This window comes from Pituophis catenifer, unplaced genomic scaffold, assembly GCF_029215685.1.
Source record: "Pituophis catenifer annectens isolate HBS135680 unplaced genomic scaffold, rPitCat1.0.hap2 SCAF_2, whole genome shotgun sequence".
Classification (NCBI taxonomy): Eukaryota; Metazoa; Chordata; class Lepidosauria; order Squamata; family Colubridae; genus Pituophis; species Pituophis catenifer.
The window spans coordinates 65265328-65286829 of NW_027256882.1; the positions used below are offsets into that span (position 1 = coordinate 65265328).

The following is a 21502-nucleotide window of genomic DNA, read 5'->3' on the forward strand; positions in this document are numbered from 1 at the left end:
CTTGTCACAATTTTTATTATATACCAACACAGGACCCATTTTGATAGTTTGAATTCATTGTTACTTTTATTTCAATTTTGGGTAACACAGGTAGTCCTCGACTTACAACAGTTTGTTTAGTGACCGTCCAAAGTTAAAATAGTGACTTATGACCATTTTTCACGCTTATGAAGCAGGGGTGGGTTCTAAAAATTTTTGCTACCGGTTCTGTGGGCGTGGCTTATTTTGTGGGCATGGCTTTAGAATATAAACAGGAGTGTGACAGTTATTTAGGATTTAGCAGAGGTACTGGTCTACCAGGTTTTTAACTGCTTGCAGAGCTGTACCGATCTACCCATTTATTTTTGCAGGCACTGATCTACTCATGTATTTTTGCAGGCACCGGTCTACTTATTTGTTTTCTTTTAACACTGATCAGCTGTAGGGCAGCCCTTTGAAGCCCCACGGCAAGAGTTTAAACAGTTTTTTTCCCTCTAGCCATCAGCTGGGACTCAGGAGGCAGCAATAGATTGGGGGTGGGGCCAAATAAAAGGTAAGAATAACGCGGGGAGTGGGGGGGCGGGAGGGGGCAGAACTGGTTCGGTGACATCATATTGTCACCGCTACCGGCTCGGTGGAACGGGGCGAAACCGGGAGGAACCCACCACTGTTATGAAGTATCCCCATGGTCACGTGATCAAAATTCGGATGCTTGGCAACTGACACATATTTATGACGGTTGCGCTGTCCCGGAGTCATGTGATCAACTTTTGCAACCTTCTGACAAGCAAAGTCCATGGGGAAGCCAGATTCACTTAACAACCGTGTTACTAATTTAACAACTGCAGTGATTCACTTAACAAATGGGACAAGGAAAGACATAAAATGGGCCAAAACTCACTTAACAAATTTCTCATTAGCAACATAAATTTTGGGCTCAATTGTGGTTGTAAGTTGAGGACTATCTGTAAGGACAGGGTGGGTTTCATGTTGTTTTCCCCACTGGTCTAAAACAGAGCTGAATATTACAATGCTCAAAAAACACTCAAAAAACATGTTGTTTTTTGAGACCTGCAACATTCAATCAATAGAAAAAAAAGAATAGCTCTGGACAACAATTTCCCCTAGGAAGGATTTTTCCTCTTGGCTTCATGCACATGTACAATTCTTTTCATCCGAAGTTCTGAGATGCACTGACTCTACAGAAAGAAAATAATTTCCCATGAACTTAGCTATTTATTTATCCATCCAACCTTTACCAATCTAATCTGCCAGGCTTTGACTTTATCTAAAGAACCCTGAAAGTAAAGGTGTCTTAAATAAACAATGTACAATGAAATACATTCTGTTGATGCACTGTTTCCATCTAGCGCACAGGATTAGGAAAGACTTCTCTGTAGGCTATTGTCAGAGTAGGTATGTGCAGGCTGATTCACCATTTCAATGGTGTACTGCTGGTTGTACCCAAAAAGTAATAGCAGGACCGGGAATAAATTAAAATCTAAGTGCCTTTTGTATCAAGCTTTGGATTCAGAGGCAAAAAAAAGGGTACTTTGCAGTGTGTCCAATCTCATAGCTCACTTCGATTATGGGTAGCACAAACTATAATTAAGCATGATGTCTGAATTGAGCTGATAAGTCACCTATCTCAGTGTGTGTGTGTGTGTGTGTGTGTGTGTGTGTGTGTGTGTGTGTGATTTGTATTGCTCACCAGTCTTCCAAGCTCTGCTTTTAAAGCCTGTTGTAATGTTAATAGGGGATATATCATACTGGCTATGGATTATGGGAATTAAAACCCAAGACATTACGGCAGCAGCGGGTAGGGGAAAAGCTAATCTACACCCTTCATTTGTAATTCAAAATATACATGATATGAAATTACAAGTAACTCCTTGCCTTTTAGGTGGGAGGGTGGGGGGCAAGGAGAAACTGAGTACTGAAAGTTTACGGAGATTTTCCCTTATTCCCTTATATATTCATTGTGACTTCTGGATGCATAGAGCATCTCTATTTTACACCCATTTTGTTTGTTTTTCTTATGATTCATGCAGATCTTTTTAGCTGAACCAGGTACTTTTGCTCATCATAGCCACTAAGACTATATTTATGTCTAATTTTACAAATGGAAAACAAACAATGGTAGGTGGGTCCTTTCTGTTTGCCTGACTAAGCAGCATGTTTATGTAGTGTGGAGAGGAACTCGTGAAAAATCGTTTTCCTTATAAATGTAAGAAAAGCTGACTTCTAAGCCTCTATTCTGATAGCAGCTTCAACCGTTCACAGTAGAAATGGGGCATAGTGATAGGTTCAAATGGATTATTATAACCCCATTGGTTTGTTAAAGTTCTGCATTTTAGAAGCAATATATTATTAATTCTTAATTTTTGTAAAGTAATGTTCATGTGGGTAATATTAAAAGATGACCCTCGCCTGCTGTGTAAGACATAACTCTCAATTGCTGTCTGAAGTAATCAGGCAACTCATTCTACTACAATATGCAGAGTCAAAAATGCTGAGATACGTAAGTTGATAATATAAGTAGTAGAAGTCCTTATTGACTACCTAAGGAAAGGGTCCCCAACCCCCGGTCTGTGGACGGACCCCAATCAGCGGGATGCTAGAAACCAGGCCGCACAAACCAGTGAAGCCCTATCTGTGGGATGCAGGCAGCACATGAAACTACACCCCTTCCGGTCCGCAGAAAAACCTCTCTCCACGGAACCAATCCCTGGTGCCGCTGACCTATGGTATGAAATATTTCTAATATTAACATATTGTATTATGTGTATAATGTAACTGTTGAACAACATTATGCACATTAAACATTATGTATAATGTTGTTCTGACACACATTTTTCATATGTGAGAAACAGGCTGAAGTCCCTTTTCTTCAGGAAAACTAAAATTAACGGCAATAGCACTTCAGAATTATATACCACTTCACAGTGCTTTTACAGCCCTCTCTAAGCAGTTTACAGAGTCAGCATATTGCCCCAACAATCTGGGCCCTCATTTTACCAACCTTGGAAGGATGGAAGGCTGATTAAGATGTATGCAAGATACACAAACTTAATACAGTAGAACCTCTGGTCACAAACACTTCTGACCATGACCAAATTCGATTCCAACTAAAAAAATCACAAAATTTTTGAATCTGGTCACAAACACATACTCGGGTGGTGATCAAACATGATCGCAGACCATTTCCCCTTCTGCGCCATTTTTTTTTTGTATGCACCAAACAAGAGTGATCTTGTGTGGCCACTGCATTAATTTTGGTTAGGTTCTGGTCACGACCAAATCGGGTTGTCACCAAAGTTATGGAACGAATTATAGTCGTGACCAGAGGTTCTACTATAACATTGTTTATGCAAGCAAACCACATATAATTATGTGGTTTGCTTAAACCACATTTATATAAGTATAAATTTACTTATAGTGAATCAAATATGTCTTGGGTTAGGCCCCTAAAGGACATTTCCACAGATAAGTACAGATAAGAAAAGACTTCTGCTGACTTCTGGACCCAGAATGTGAAGACCCAGCTCCTTTGAGAAATCCATAATATAAGGGAGGGAGGGAGGGAGGGAGGGAGGGAAGGAAGGAAGGAAGGAAACAGCAGTTGACCAGCAGTGAGGTGGACAGAGTCAATTAAAATGACAATTGGTATACTGCTAAGAAACTAAAGGGCTAGGGTGGGAACAGATCATCTTGGAGGATGTCAACGTATGTGGCTGATAAGAGTCATAAAAGACTTGATGATGCATAACATTCAATGTTACAATTAATATGATTTAGAGGAATAATTAAAGGAAATTAATTTTCAGCCATTTAAAACACTGCAAAGATTTGAGATTAAAGATCATTGTTTTATTACTTTTTAATGGCTTGTGTTTATCTAGAGTCCAATTTGTATTTCACCAGCAAGATGATAACCCTTGTTGCGAACTATAATTGGATTCAGTGCATGTTTAAAGTTGGCAGAAATCTTATTTGAAATGCCTGATCAAACCGAAGCATGAACGTGTATAGGGCTCTAATTCTGAGCTATCTGCAGACTTTCAATGAGCTACAAAATAAAGGGTTTTAGAGGCACAAAATCCAGAGGTCCCTACTCTCCAACAATCAATGAAAACAACTCGTATCTTATTTTTCACTGTGGATTTTAAGAATGTTTTGGTAGTTTTGTGGGCAGTTCACAAACTAAAGTTTGATCTACAAAGTTGAGAAATAGTACCTGGCATTAGGAGTAAATAGTTATCTTTCTTATCTGCTGTAAGTGTCTATCTTATCAGCCCTACTTTAAAACTTCTACTCTTTTATCTTTCTTCCAATACAAAACAATTATCACCACCAGTTTTGTTAGGACATTATTATCACTTCTCTCTGTCCTTGCCTGACAGCATTTATATGTGCTGAACTCAATCTTCATCTGCCTTGGCTTATATTGCTCTCTCCCTTCACTGTAATCAGTTGGGGGAAAAAAGTCATAATCAGTATAAAATATTTTAATAAATAAAATGTATAAATGAATGTAGAACAGTACAGCTCCAAGCTATATATGACCCCCTTTAAATTCATCAGTAGCTGAAAAACCCTGCATGTCTGAATATCTTTCTACTTCCATTGCTTTTAAGAAACCACTGGAAGGGGGAAAGCATCAAGATATGAATCCATAGACAAACAGATTCTGTATGCTGAATACATTAGCAATTGGTAATAAATTAAGACCGTATCACTGCATGTCCACAGTCTAGAATGCAACCATTTTCATTGGAAAGGTGAATGACATTGCTGTAAAAGAGAATCAATTTGGTACTCACATCAATTAGATCGGAAACATCATGGATGTAGTATTTACTGACTGCTGCATTTGTGGCTGCTAGGTTCAGCAGATAATCATTCCTAGCTTTAGTGCACTTGAGCTTGTTTTCAGAATATTTTGCTTGCCTCTGAAAAATGGAACATAAGATTCATATAAAATGTATTCAGTTTCCCAGTCCTCATATTTCTCTCCCGCCCCAAAAAAATTTTCAGGCTCTTAGAACATAAAAATATCCCATTAGATCAGACTGCAGCATATCTAGTCCAGCATTCTGTGGCCAACCACAGGTCAGAGGGAAGCCGCCAATCAAGGCGTGGGAATAACAACTCCTTTCTGCTGTGGTTTCTTGATGCCATGCCATCCCCAATCTTGAGGTTATATATAGCCATAATGACTGGTAGCCATTGATGGCTTTATGCTCTATGAATTTTTAAAGAGAAGCACTCTGTACTGATGTGTTAGTTACAATTTAAAGGGGGGGAAAACAACACAGGATAATTTACAACTGCTATTTCTTCTGAATATTTCCAGTAGAATTAACCACCTGACAGGCAGGTTTCAATTTTTGTACAATGTATATAATGTACAGCTTGAACATTTCTCACCACATCAAGAAATGTTTGGTAGTCCCGTCCCCCCATCAAGTAATATGAGGGTTCAAGCTGTTTTAGAATTCAAATATAGCCAAGACTTCTTTTCTGCAGCGTTCAGATACAGCATCCAGCATAGTACACCACTGCGTATATCATCTTCTTCTTTCTGAAGCCATATTCAAACATTCAATGAATAATCACCCATGTATGTGAATTGAAATTTATGTTAAATAGCCATATGGCAATGTAGGTTTTCTGCTTCAGATCTCCGGACCATAGTTCATAGCAAACATGGTACATGAAAACCAATCAGAGTAACTGAAAAACAGTCTTAGCGTAGAGCATGGCAGAGTCATCAAACAACAGCTTTGCTAACAACCAAATGCTAACTTTGTTTAATTCGTGTTGCTGAAAGTTGAGAAAGAAATATTTGTTAATTAAATCTGCAATGAGCAGCAAGTTTAAGATTAACAATGTCTCAGAATTCAGAAGCAGACAGGTAGACACAAAGATAAAAATTCCTTACCCAAATGGGTAATAAGATATTATAAATATCCTATACATTTAGTGCCACCCAATAGTATGTCTGAGTTCACACCTCATACCATATTATTGTTTGTTTTTAGGTAGTAAACCACTCATTTTGAAACCATGATTTGCTACCGCTCCTCCTAACTGCAACTAAGGCTTAGCATGATGTAGGCATTAAAGTGAAAAGACAACCACCAAAATATAAAGAAAAATAAAAAAAATAAACCATTATTAAGAATAAAATGAACAGGAATTAAACAATTAATGCAGATTGGAAGTGAACATATAGATAAAGAAAGAGAATGTTTAACCAGGAACGAATAAAAAAAGTAATAGCAACATGTTTCAGCAGCTATTCTCCTTTTGGCTGAGACAGTAAGTTGTAAAAATGTGAATTGCGGCATGCTAATTCTGCTAAGAAATCAGATTTATCCCCCAGTAAAAGCCACGTGATATCAATCGATTGAGCGTTTAAATCTCAACTCCTCAGATCCAGTTGGTCAGGATATGATTTTATTTCTGTAGCTGTGACACTTACATCCAAGAGATAGTAATTCCCATAATTAAAAAGTTGTACAACTATATTAATTTTAAATCATTACAGCACATTATTTCCGAAATGAGTTCATACTGTAGATCAATGATGGTTTTATATCCAGGAGGTTTGCAATCACTGATGTGAATGATGTTTTATATGATTTACTACTTACGTTCTGTCTCAAAAAATAAATTCTCCCAACCACTGCCTTATGAAGGCCTCACAGGCCTTCTAGAAACAGATAAAAATTCAGTTGTTTGAAAAGGGTTTTAGACCCAATATCCCCTTTATTGTAAGTGTTAGTTTACTTAAGTTAATATAAATACATTCGATTCTCATTGTTAAGCAATACACAATGCTTTTCCTAATGTGGTAAACAAAGCAGAAGTTCCAGTTTAGGTAACTGTCAATATACATATGTCTTTAAAGAATGTTCTAGCATCTTTTTTATTTTTTGTCATTGTAAAATGACATCCAAAAATGCTTTGGGAACTATTATAGTGCTATTAAATGTAAAGTTGATACCTGGATGAAAGAAGTTGCTGCAATCTATGTAAGTCCAAACATCAGATACCATCTATGTGACGCCACTAAATAAGTGGTTTATCAGTGGCTCTTCTAAAATAAATACATTCTACTCTTCTCATAAATTAGTTAGCACATAATGATACCATAATACTGTTCATTAAATCAAAATTTATTGCCAGCAAGGATAACTTCAATTAAGGGAATGAAAGTCCTAGGCGGGGTGGGGGGTGGGGGAAGAGAGTTTAGAATAGTGGTTATATCGTCAGGCTAGAAATTGGAAGACTGAGTTCTATTCCCACTTTAGGCACAAAGCCTTGGATCAGTCACTCTCTCTCTTCCCTAGGAAGAAGGCAAATCACTTTCAAAAAAAATTGACAAGAAAACTGCAGTACTAGACAGGCAACCTATTACTAGACCTTCTATCACTGAATAATTAACTAGTTTAATTCTCATTTGGGATATTTGAATAAATGATATAAACTGTAATATAAGAAGGATACTATTTCGTTCAAAATGATACTGACTATATAGACATTGTAATTGAGTGTATATATGTATATACGTATGTGTGTGGTGTATATATATACACACACACATATATATACACACCAAGACAAATTCCTTGTATGTCCAATCACACTTGGCCAATAAAGAATTCTATTCTATTCTATTCTATTCTATTCTATTCTATTCTATTCTATTCTATTCTATTCTATTCTATTCCATTCCATTCCATTCCATTCCATTCCATTCCATTCCATTCCATTCCATTCCATTCCAATCTATCTATCTATCTATCTATCTATCTATCTATCTATCTATCTATCTATCTATATTGTGTGTGTGTGTATTGTGTGTGTGTGTGTATATATATATAGTGTGTATATATATATGTAGTGTATGTATGTATGTATGTGTGTGTATCTATGTATATGCTCCGACTCAACCCTTCCAAGACCGAGTGGCTGTGGCTTCCGGCGTCCCAATATAGCCAGCTGGCACCATCGCTGGTTATTGGGGGCGAGTCATTGGCCCCCACGGAGAGGGCTCGCAACTTGGGCGTCCTCCTGGATGCACAGCTGTCTTTAGAAGAGCATATGACGGCCGTGGCCAGAGAGGCTTTTTATCAGGTTCGCCTGATACACCAGTTGCGTCCCTTTCTGGATCAGGATTCTCTACGCACAGTCACTCAGGCACTCGTCACTTCCCGCCTGGACTACTGCAATGCTCTCTACATGGGGCTCCCCTTGGGGTGCACCCGGAGGCTCGAACTGGTCCAGAATGCGGCCACGCGGGGGATTATGGGAGCGACGGGGCGCTCCCATGTGACACCTTTCCTGCACGAGCTGCACTGTGGTCTTCCGGGTGCGCTTCAAGGTGTTGGTGACCACCTTTAAAGCACTCCATGGCTTAGGGCCAGGGTATCTACGAGACCGCCTTCTGCCGCCAATAGCCTCCCACCGGCCAGTACGCTCGCACCGAGAGGGCCTCCTCAGGGTGCCGTCGGCCAGACAATGTCAGCTGGCAACCCCCAGGGGGAGAGCCTTCTCTGTGGCGGCACCTGCCCTCTGGAACGACCTACCTCCAGAGATACGCACGATACCAGACCTCCGGACTTTTCGTCGGGCCCTTAAAACTCACTTATTTCATCTAGCCGGGCTGGCTTGATCCCATCCTTTCGGTTTTAATTTGTAATTGATTTTAATTGGACTATTTTAAATTGTGGGCCGAAATCATTTAATATCTTTTTAACTGTTTTTAAATTTTGTATGCTATGTTTTACCTTGGCTGTTCACCGCCCTGAGTCCTGCTGGAGAAGGGCGGTATAAAAATCAAATAAATAAATAAAATAAATAAATAAAGTATATATGACTTCATTTGATTTTACTTGATCACACACTATATTGTGTGTGTGTGTGTGACTTTATTTGATTTTACTTGATTTTAAGAATACTTGATTTTAAGAAGAAATACAAATATTTTGAATATCCAGCTTCAATATTTCTGTCCAGAATGACATTCATAGAGATAAAAGGATCTATTGGAAAGTTAATTAGCAGGGCACATGATCTACCATTTCAGATAGAATCCTGAGGGGACATTATCATTTCAGATCATTTCAGGGAGAAATGATTCAGAGTGGGAGTGGGAGTGGGAGTGGGAGTGGGAGTGGGAGTGGAGTGGAGTGGAGTGGAGTGGAGTGGAGTGGAGTGGAATGGAATGGAATGGAATGGAATGGAATGGAATGGAATGGAATGGAATAGAATAGAATAGAATAGAATAGAATAGAATAGAATAGAATAGAATAGAATAGAATAGAATAGAATAGAATAGAATAGAATAAGGAGAATGTTATTTCTGTAATCCAATCTTCTTCTTGAATGGTAGGTTTATGTTTTGGGAGGTACTTGCAGGAAATTTTAAGATAGGAAAACATTTACAAACATTATTCTCATTCAGGAATATGCAAAGCTATCTGACCAAAATTTCCCTAATCTCTTTATGGAAGACTAGGCAGACAGCTGTGGGGAAAAAAATGATCCCTTGCTCTGCGTATAAACATAACCTTTTCACTGTGATTAGCCATTAGCAAGATGGCACCCCAGAGCAGCTCATCCCAGAGCTGCTTCTTCTAATTTGATGTTTTCCAGAGAAATTTGAATTGAATTCCAAATATCACAAGGCACTGAGGAGTTCCAACCCATTTTGTAGGCATCAAAATGAGGAAGACTGTTACAGAGCAACATCCAGCTCATGATACAAAACAAACTTAATTCAGAACCCCTGCTTAGACTCTCACACACTGGCCCAAAGGCAGTTTTCTCCAACTAGTTGACTTCTGATCATGGTAGAAAAATTACTGGTTCAGATAGCACGTTTACTGTAAGCAACTTTCCTGCTTTCATTATCAATCCACCTTGAAAGAGGTGTGTTATGAGTCTGCTCTCTCTTGCAGTAAGGTGTTTGTTTAATGACATTTTAATTATGATATCAATGTAGGTAGTTATTTTTGTTATTAATGTAATTGTTATTGTGTTGCTTTAACTTTAATTACAGATATTGGGTGTACAAGTTGCTCAGAGTCAATATCAGTTCCAGCAGCACATAAGCCCAGTAAAGTAAATATCAACATTAAAAAGAAGGAAACAAGCTACATAATTATTTATATGTAGTGCCCTTGCATTTAAAATGCCCTTTAAATGCAAGGGCATTTTAAAATCCTGTTTTATTTTTCATTGTGAAGACAACTGTAATCCTTTAAAATAGTTTTTTGTAACACTAAGATTTTCCAAGGATATTTCTTCTTTATTGCTAATATACTGGATTCAAAGGGAAAACATTGTGAATTATAACTGATTAAACACAGTAGCAGATTATTATCAGCCTTAGATCTTTATTTTGTCTACAATGTTATTTCCACAAAGACATGTTTTTTTTTCTTTTTACGATCTTGTAATCTCTTAATTTGGGGTAGAGTCAGGACAACTGAATGGAGTGTTTACTGGCCAGATACCCTTCCTGATGCCTATGTGGAATTTGCAGCAGATATTTTCTCTTTGCACTCTGAGAGAGAAACATCTGCCGCTATTAGGATTGAACACTTAACCTTCTGACTGGGAGGCTAGCGTCTTCATCACTAGGCCACCACGCTGTTCTCAGAAAGACATCTGATAAACTTTAAAAATGTCCCAAATTTATCTTTATGAAGACTGACTAAAATGTCCAACCACTTCTTTTATTGTCACAATAAAGAAGTAGCTCAACCATGAAATTTCAACCTCCTTGATACTTTCAACAGCATTTACATTAGGACAGTTCTGGAGACCTGTCTCTAATCTTAATTTCAAGTAATTATAATATTGAACAGAATATTGTATTGACTATCCCACTTCTCCTACCATCTGTAGGGCTGAAGCTTTTACTGTATGTGGAGAGCAGGGAGAACCTTCATTAGAGATGGAAGATCCAAGGAGAATCCAGTCTTAGCTGAAAATCCATAAGTCTTGAGAAAATATCCTAATCCATACGTAGAATACAGCATATGGCCTTGCATGCTCCACAACCCAGCTCTTCTTTTGCTCTTCAGTCTTGAAAGACAATCAGTGGCTCTCTCAAGGTTAAATGTTGTTGGCAACATGGGAGGGAAAGCGCACATTAACATATGGCGTTTCCTATTCCTTTGGTTGGAGAGGCAAGGATGTAATAGTTAGGTGATAGCTGAAATATTTCTCACATCTAGCTAATAGGGAAAAAAGAGTTCCCAAACTGAGAATGCCCCTCAAGTCCAAGGCTCATGATTTTTTTTAAAAATGGTCAACTGCACATCTGTTACTCTGACTAAATCTGGATTGTTGGAATGTTGCCTGCCTGCCTGAATTCTTCCGTGCATTTTCACTTAAGATCTTGAGACTGCTATATATTAGCTGCTCTCTTTACTGCCTGTTAGCTGTGGAAAAGTGCCAGAAAGACAGCACGTAGCTGGAGCATTGAGTCAGGCAGGCATCATTCAATAGGAAGGAGAGCCTGGGGGCAAATTGTGGAGCATTTCCACAGAGAAGGGTACATTACCTCATCAAGGCCTGATGTGCTGAACCGTTAAGGAGAGTTGAAAAGAACAACCTGTCAGGGAGAAAACCTTCAGAGAGAGAGATATAAAAGAAAAAAAAAATCCAACAGAAGCAAAGCAGCTTTTAAGGTTTTTCTTAGATCAAGGTCCCTAGAACCAATAATCATTTGTTATTATTATTTGTTAGATTTATATACAAGCTTTCCTTGAAAAGCACAAAATGACCCACGCAACTACCTCTAATTTTATCTCCCCAAACCCTATGAGATTAGTTAGGCTGACAGAGGGGGAGGAAAATAGTGCAAAGCCACACAATAAATGTTCATGAAAGGGAGACCTGAATTTGTCTTCCTGAAATAGCAAGCTAACATCGTAACCACTGTGTTGCCTGTGGTCAATTACATGCAGTTTATGATAATCCGATTACGTTTGTTTGTGTTTGTTTGTTTGTTTTTCAAACAACTTCTTAATCATCCATCTTTCTCAGGGCAGTGTACAAATTAAGGATTTATACAGAATATAACATCTACTGTATTGTAGAACACTCTATTATATATTCACATGTTTCTCCAACCACTGCAATATAGTCCATAATGCACTGGACACCACACTTTATTAGTCTCCTTTAATTTATGTGTCTAAAGGAGATCATCATGGATGAGATCAGAACTACAAATATTTGATACTCAGCCACATCCCAACAATATATTCCTCTGTTCATTTGCCAGTACCCAGCCACATGGTAAGCATGTCATCCTATTCACCTTTTCCTTCATCTTCTCAATCTTCTTAACAGAGCTGCGGCGCTGAGGCCTATCTTCATGCCGCAGCAGGTTCACACTGATGTCCCCTGCTTTGTTGAACTGCTTCTCTTCCTGCTTCTCCGCTTCCTTCAGCTTGCTTTCAGCACTGATGCTCTCAGCATGATACATGTGATAGGTCTTCATCACCTAAGATGAGGAAAGAACAACCATTGGCACATGGAATGAGTCTTTCATTCAAAAGTTAATGGAGGTGTATTAATTCAGAATCTGTGGTGATACAAGAAATAAGAGACCCCAGAACTTTTTTTTAATCCTATGATTAGAGTTTAATAAATGCATTATGACCCTTAAAGGGACCCTATTTTTCCATATAGATTATGTAGATGTTTTTCAGGTGTATATATTTAAAGAGAGAGTGGGGAAGAACTTTTTTTAAAAATTACATATATGTTTTTAACTTCAGATGCGTATCAGATAAATATGGTCAAAGATTTCAATCAAATTCTAAATCCCTCATTAGTCTGGAAATCTGTTCAACCTGAACCTAACTCTCATACATGAAAAATACTGCAAATTTTTACACTGCGTTTTAATTTGGTGGATGTGGTGAATTTTAAATCTTTCACAACAGAAACATGTCTTTTCTTCACTTCCACATCAAAGTAGTTCTTGACTGGATGTTTTTTCTGCTATCTTGAGTATTACTTGGAAGAACTAATAAATATAATATAGGCATTACTCATCATTAACATATGTACTGTACAGTGGTGTGTGTGTGTGTGTGTGTGTGTGTGTGTGTGTGTGTGTGTGTGTATGCTCCCTCCCAGATGCTGGGATAGACCAGGTGTCTCGATAGAAAAACACTTAATCTCTCCCCTGGCTCAAGCTGATGAAGGGAGGAGAACTTGTGGGTCAGAGGTTAATACAACTGCCTAACATGCAGGCAGCCCAAGTTCAAATCCAAGTAAGGGTATGGCTAGCTGATGAGAGCTAAATAGCTTGAAATAGATCTATACTAGTCTCCCTTTATTTCTTTATCAGCGAAATATAAATTTGATGTGTGTGTGTGTGTGTGTGTGTGTTCGGGTCTTTTCCTGTGTAAGATTGAGAGTATCTTGGCGACATTTCGACGAGGTCCCACTCGTCATCTTCAGGCTGGTGTCTTCGGCATGTGTGAGCAAAGCGTGATCGGAGATGCCGTCTCTCTATAAATACTGGTGGGGAGGCGGGGAGTGCTGGCTTTGTTGTTGTAACAGCCAACCAACCCACTTACAACAACAAAGCCAGCATTCCACACCTCCCCACCAGTATTTATAGAGAGACTGCATCTCTGATCATGCTTTGCTCGCACATGCACGAAACTGAAGACACCAGCCTGAAGATAACAAGTGGGATCTGGTTGAAACGTCACCAAGATACTCTCAATCTTACATGGGAAAAGACCCGAATACACCAAGACTTGCATATATATATATATATTTTATAAGGTATTTAAATATATTATTCATAAAGCATCTTTTTCTAAAATAGATAAACTGGAAGACCATTTTTCCCTTATAAATAGACATTCTGTGAATTGTTTACTTGTTTGAATATACACCACTAACTGCTTATGTTCAAGGGAAGTAAATTCAGAAAATTAAACAAGAAATGTGGGCAAAATGTTAAGAAAATGTTGAGTATACATGCAAGGCAAAGTACATCAAAATTATATGCTTTTATGAATATTAAACAGGAACTTAATTCTCTTTTATACTTGAAACAGAATAGCCATATAAAACAAAGATTTAGCAAGTGAGATCAAAGACATGGTAAATTACTAACCATTATCTCTACTATTAAAGACATCAAGGATAAAGTATTTAAGTATTCTGACTCAATAAATCAGCTTTTAAAAAAATACCCTTGAATTTATAATACTGAGTTCAATATAATCGAGTAAAATTAATCATTTTTATAGAAAACAGCACTTCCTAAGATTTCACATGAACAAGTAGCTAAAAAACATATAGATGCTGTTAAATCTATAAAAACAAGAAAAGTTCTGATCCAGATTGTATCCCATTTAGTAGCATAATAATGTTTCTTTGCCCGACTGTTATTAAAGGTTTGGTATTATAATTTTTTTAAATAAAGTTTTTCAGCCTTCTTCAGTGAAGCTTCCATAACGGTGATTTTTTAAAGACAAATAAGGATCCAGCTGTCTGTGCAATCTATCTTCCAATTTTTTTTGTTAAATGCTAATGTGCAAATATTGATTGCAACCCTGCAGAGATTATTATCTTCAGTCATTTAGTCCTTGCAAAATCTGGTTTTATCAAAGGTCATCACCAAGTATACTGACCCTTATTCACATGATAAACTTACATTCTCTGACAAGCCTGGTTTGAAACTGCAGAAGAATAATTTAGTAAGGTAGGTCGTGGGCAAGGAGCAATATTAATACTTTAAATCAGTTTAGTACCTATCATCATTAACCTTTTTCTAAACTGTTTTTATATAAACAATTAAAAAGTATCATTAATGTGCCTTGTCACAGGTTCCATCTGAATTGTTCTCGCCCAAGCAGGACAGATGAATAGGTACAGGTTTCATCTTTTTAAAAATGCCATTTATTGCTCCACAGATGAACAGGCAGTGTTTAAATTTCACAAACATAAAAACTTATATCCTATTTTTATAACTAATTTAATCTACACACCAAGTATCTCCCTATAAGCCTGCTACCTTATTTACAGAGTTTTCAATGTTTCCCTTAACTTGATGAACTGAGTTCAAATATTATGCAACCTCTGCTTTTATTTCTGACTCTGCTGCTTTAATTCTGAGAAAAGTCTTTTTAATCTTTTCTCTCATTTTCATGGTACTCTTTACATAGTCTTAGCCTATCCATTCATGCCACAGAAGACCAATTTCTCCTGAACATTATATATGGGTGAGTCACTTGGAAGTATAGTTCACCTCAATTTATCTCAGATTGTAGACTGATTCTCCTTTCTTTGCACATAGCTCTCGGCTGACTCTGCCTATTTGTGTCAGTCCCATAATAATTCAGCTCTTGTCCTTGCTGTCCAATGTTATTTTCTTCTTGGACAAGTCTTCTTTAGACAAACTGATACACTTTATCTCCTTCTCTAACACGCTCCACTCCCCACCAGTGTCAGCAAGTCAGCAGTACTCCAGCCTTCCTTGCATCTGACTTAACAACTATCGTGTTTCCCCGAAAATAAGACCCTGTCTTATATTTTTTGAACCCTGAAATAAGCCTTATTGCCATGCACTCAAAAGCCCAACTAGGCTTATTATCAGGTGATGTCTTATTTTGGGGAAAACAGGGTAAATGGAGAATATACAGAGCTGTTTTTGTCTAAATAGCTGTAAATGTATTGTCTAGGAAGAACCTATATCTTCTCAAGCTTTGGTACCTTTCAAATACATAACACAAATACAAAGGTTGCACTTTTTCAATCTATTATAGCTCCCCTCTGTACACATATGGGAAGAAGAAGTTCACCATCTTCTATGTGGACTTTGTTCCACATGGATATCTGCTATTTGTAAGAACTCCGGAATAAAAAGTCATTAACAAACCAGTGGCTCACGGACTTAAGGAATATTATATTTATTTATTTTACATGTTTTGTGTGCCACACCAGTCATGGTTGTCAGTGTATGAGAGTTCATGAATTGGAATAGACATGGTAACAGGTCAGCCAATGGGGACTGTTTGGTGACTCAGAAAGTTCAGAGCCTGGGCGTGGCTTAGCTTGACTGTTATGTATAAAAGAGTTGGTTTGTCCTTTCATTATTGCTTCTGTGATTATATAGATTCTATGCTTCTGGATTCTGAGTTCTGGTTCTGGCTTCTGCTGCATGGGTATTATATACATGCATCATGCTTTATATTACTGTATATAAAGAAGTTTCTTTTATACATGAATCCTGCTGAATTATTTACTTGTGTGCTGGTTCGATTGCTGCAAACTCTAATATCAGTGATGCACAATAAGTACAAATGAGAAAAGTAGATGTAAGACTAGTCTAGACATTCAGACTCTAGTAACTTTCGCATTAGTCAACTGTGATACACTTTATGTGAAATTGCCTTGGTCAACCAGAAACTTCCCTTTAAAAAAATGGCATTCATCAAGTTATTAATTAAGGCTGTACGGGCTACGTAATTTCAGTATTATAGGGAATATGGCATCATCTTCCCTGGCTGCTATCCAAAGTTGGTTGAAAGTAATAGATTTAATCTTTAAAGCCTCAGAAGAGCATTAAGTTATCCATGGTCCTCAGAATACATATGATTCTTGAATCCATTATTTTGGGGTAAACATAGGGAGTCAGTCAATCTTCCCAAAATGTTTTTTTCTCAAATTGAATTAGAAACTACATAATTTCATTATGTAGAGGCATAATTTCCTACTATTTTTTCAGCAAAGTTTGTAAGGCTCATTAGCCTTTTTAAATACTTAACAAGCTTTATTTTCAAAACAACAGCAGCGGTAGCAAGATGTCCTATTAATGTATTCCACACAGCAGACAAGACAATTGGGAATACAATAAAATTAAAGAAAGAATACAAATGGTGACCATTTTTAAATAACTGCACACAAATTTTGTAAGTTTTATGCTGCTGCAGTAGCTTTTGGCAGAATCCTTCACAAAAAACCAAAAAACCAAAAAACAGGACATCTTTGGCTTAGAGCATCTCATGTTATGTAACTATCTACTCACTTGTCAACCAGAATTCAATCCATGTTCTAAAAGGCTTGGCTGGATGTGCCTTAGCTGACATTTGGATTCTGCTCCGGGGTCTTTTCAGTTTAGATTAGACCACTGTTTCTGAATCTTGTCAACTTGAAAATGTATGGGCTTTGACTCATGGAACTCTCCAGCCAGAGAGAGATGGCTGGCAAATTCTGGAAGTTGAAGTCCACACATTTTCAAGTTGACAAGAAACACTGGATTAGAAAGTTGATTTGAATTATAATCTATTACATTATTGCAGTGTCTTAGAAAGTATGCACATACAGTTGTGTTCTCCAATCCACACAATTATTATTTTCCTGCAAGAGCTATAAGTGCAGTTTTAATACTCATTATCTATTTTTATTGAGGGATGTGGTGGCTCAGTGGCTAAAACGCTGAGCTTGTTGAGTGAAAGTTCAGCAGTTCAGCGGTACAAATCCCTAGTGCTGCATAACGGGGTGAGCTCCCCGTTACTTGTCCCAGTTTTTGCCAACCTAGCAGTTCGAAAGCTGAAAGTAGAAAACTGGGACCACCTTTGGTGGGAAGGTAACAGCGTTCCATGCACCTTTGGCATTTAGTCATGCTGGCCACATGACCACAGAGACGTCTAAAGCCGATACAGATTGCAGGAACACAAATAGTTGTGAGTGTACCTGGGTATACCCATATTACACTACTTCTGCATGAGCCAATTTGGTTATCAGTGGGCTTCAATTCTAGGTGCAGTTCTAGGTGCTGGTGGTCACCCATAAATCACTTCATGGTATTGGACCTTTGTGGGACTATTTGTCTCCAGTTCCCCTGCCCAACATATAAGATTTGAAAGGCTTGGTTCCATGCACCTTTGGCATTTAGTCATGCCAGCCACATGACCACGGAGACATCTTTGGACAGTGCTGGCTCTTCAGCTTTGTAATGGAGATGAGCTCCGTCCCCTAGAGTCAGGAACTACTAGCACATATGTGCAAGGGGAACGTTTACCTTTACCTTTATCTATTTTTAAGAAGAGCCTGAGTAAAGAATATTGCTTTTTGTTTCATTTGGTGTGCAAATTTTGGGCTCAATTATGGTTGTAAATTGAGATCACCCTGAGAAACCTAGCTTTGAATTGCAACATACCAGTGCTGACAATAAATAAGTAACAAATATGGTTTGAATAGAAAGAAGGATTTTTAAAACTATTTAAAATCAAGGACAGACAATGGTAGACCAAATTATAAACATGTCAAAAGAGCTATTTTTTAAAAAAAGAAAAATATTACTGTATTGTTACTAAGTGCTAGAACATCAGAAAAGCTACAATGGAAAAAGAATTGTCCCAATGAGAAAAACCTTCTGGAATAATAAAGCCAAAAAATAAGATAAAATAACCACTCCCATCTTTTACTGTAATAGATGACGCAATTTCACACTGTTCCACAAATCATATTTAAGAAAATCTGTTTTAAGGATTGAAATTCAATTCTGGTATAAATACCATCCTTTTCCCTGATGAATCCTAATTACTTGAAATACATCTGGAAATTTTCAAAAATGATCATACTAACTCTGCATTAGTAGCTCACACACACAAGCACACATATATAAACACACATGTCATCATGTATATTTATTCCTAAATATTATGACACAAGTCCCAAGGTAAAATTACTCACAGTGTAGAGTTCATTCGTAACCTTCAAGAGTTCTTCATGCATCTGAAGACCAATTTCCTTACTCTGCAACACAAAATGAAAACAGAAAGCTGAATATATGGTAAGTTCCCAAGATCTGCTGCAAAGAATAAACATGCACTTTCAACATTCTTGAAGCTGCAGATAAATATGGATTAGCTTTGATCCTATAAAACAGTGATCCTCGACCAGCCATGTAAATGTCCACAGGTTATAGCAGCGATGGGCAATTAATTTTCCCAAGGAGTCATATGAGAAACTGGATTTGTTGTGGAGGGATGCCACACCACCCCCACTGATACCCCACTGATGGCACCCCACAACATCAATGCCCCAGCCAGCCACCAATGCCGCTAATGCTGCCAACGCTGCAAGCATGACAGGGACAGCTGAAGAGCCCAATGTGCCCTATGTGTCATAAAATGCCCAAGACTGTAGTCTAAGCAGGACATTGGAGAAATCATTAAACTTTAAGCATTCAAATCTTTCCATCAATGATAAAAATAACAGAATGCCTGAAATATATAAATGTTCTTGGAAAAAAGTAGACATTTTGTGGGATCCATGTTTTTTGTCAAAATTATCAGTGGTACTTGGATGTATAAAACAATTTTCTAGTTAAAAAGTAGTGCAGCTTCACTATATGGCACTACAGGTTAAGTCTGATCATTGTAAAAGTTACCTTAAAAGACTTGTTTATGTACTTCACACTGCCTAAGAACATTCTTGCCATAATAAGTTAAGTATAACTATAATGATTAGGATGAGCAGAAATAAAACACCAGAAAGAAGAGGTGAAGGCAAAGGAAGAATATAGATGAGCAAAAGATACCGGTCTGGCATAAATACATCGATACATACATATATACAGAATAAAATACATCAAAAATCATGTATTTTAGAACACATGTATAAATTTTTCACGCCTTGATGTTAGCTAGTTTGGTAATACCAACTTCAGAAAACAACAAGAACCCAAAAGTTTTATTGTACTATTGGGGGATGGTGACAAAAGGCAAGTACATCATTTGTGCAATAGATGACTTTGGGTAAGTGGAAACTTTTCTCAGTAGATCAATTGATAGCAAAAGACAAGATTCATAGCTCCTTTCTCACCAGTCTTAAAGGAGTGTCATGTTATAACCCAAACCACATGATAAAATCACGTGTGTGTGTGTTTCACTGCATTTTACTGTGTATATCAATGCATATTCCTGATGCTGATACTGATACTGACACACAATAAAGCAACATTTCTGTTTTGACCAATCAAGATCATAACTTCATTCAAGAAGCCAAAAAAATTATAATTGTAATTATAATACACACACCCAATTTCTACTTTGACCAACCAAAATTCTAACTTCATTCAAGAAGTCAAAAATGTTCTACTTCCACCAAAATATAGATTTATAAAATACTTATTGCCATTGTTTGGATTTAAACTTGTTTCATTTTTGTCATACAACCCATACTTGCTTATACTGATTCTCATCTAAATGCTTCATCCATATTTGAAAAATACTATCCTCGCATGAGAACTTAATAAAGACAAATCTGATTTCTAGACTTACACCAAGTAAATGAATGAATTGCCCAGAGTTATTGACTTGGATGGCACATAAGTATGTTGGCAAATAAAATAAATATATAACAAGACTCGCTAAAATTCAAATCCCTATACATGCCGTATTTTTCGGACTATAAGATGCACCAGTGTATAAGACGCACCAAGATCTTGAAGAAGTAAGTAAGAAAAAAAAAGTTTTTGCCTTCCCCGGCTCCCAGGAGCAGTCTGCAGGCCTCCGAAACCCTCTGCATACCCCACTTTTTCACAAAGATGGCCCCGTTTTTCCCCCATTTTTGCAAAAAATGGGTTGTGCAGAGGGTTTGGGAGGCCTGCAGAGTGCTCCTGGGGGCTGGGGGAGGGCAAAAATGCTCCTGTTTTTGCGAAAAATGGGCCTGTTTTTCGCAAAAACGGGACAAGCGGGTCGGGGCTTCAGGAGGCCAAAAATGGCTGTATTTGGTGTATAAGACGCATCAACATTTCCATTGTCTTTGGGGGGGGAGTGCATCTTATACTCCAAAAAATACGGTATATGCCTTTTTTTTTTTTTGGACAGATTGACCAGAACAAGCAAAAACATTGATATTTCATTCCACACTGAAAAATGTGTTGTTTACATAAATCCATTAATTTGTATTCTGAATTAGAGGTTATTTTACCTTTGCTAGTCCCTTAACTGGCACTAGCAAAGATAACATAATCCCCAGTCATGCTAATGGAGAATGAAGGGAATTCATACATATAGAGGATGAAGCTTGCAATTCCATTATGTATCCCTACCTAAAAGAAAAAAGGAGAACATTTGCATGAGCTTTTAAATTGCAAGCAGATGGAAAAAGGCCTCCTCCTGTTATCTCTGTTCAAACACTTAGTTTGCAACTGCTGTTCAGTGACCAAGGAAATAGACACCACACAGATATCATACCCAAAATCTCAATATTTATAATGGATGGTGTTTCAACTCCCTCCCCCATGTTAAACTGTTTAACAATTACAAATGCTCTTTTCCCCACTTTTTGTGAGTGCTGTTGTTAACCCATGCCATGAGCACATTGCTCACGTGTACATCTACGTACGTGACTTTTGATGAAGAAAAGTGGGAAGCCAACATTAAAAAAACAAAAACCCTGTCCTTTCTCTTTCCCACTCACAATTAAGTCCTTTGTTGTTGATAGCTTTTAC

At 37.6% G+C, this 21502-nt stretch overlaps 1 protein-coding gene across 2 annotated transcripts in view; it reads right to left on the minus strand.

Annotated features, from left to right (window-relative positions):
* The window catches only part of SRGAP3 (SLIT-ROBO Rho GTPase activating protein 3), a 223151-nt gene that overhangs the window by 55088 nt on the left and 146561 nt on the right, over nt 1–21502 (minus strand). For both annotated transcript variants that reach the window (XM_070933588.1, XM_070933587.1), the window contains exons 4-6: nt 18736–18798; nt 12326–12511; nt 4803–4931 (exon numbers count right to left, since the gene is read on the minus strand). In XM_070933588.1, coding sequence (XP_070789689.1) covers nt 4803–4931; nt 12326–12511; nt 18736–18798 — 378 coding nt within the window. The remainder of the gene's footprint in view (nt 1–4802; nt 4932–12325; nt 12512–18735; nt 18799–21502) is intronic.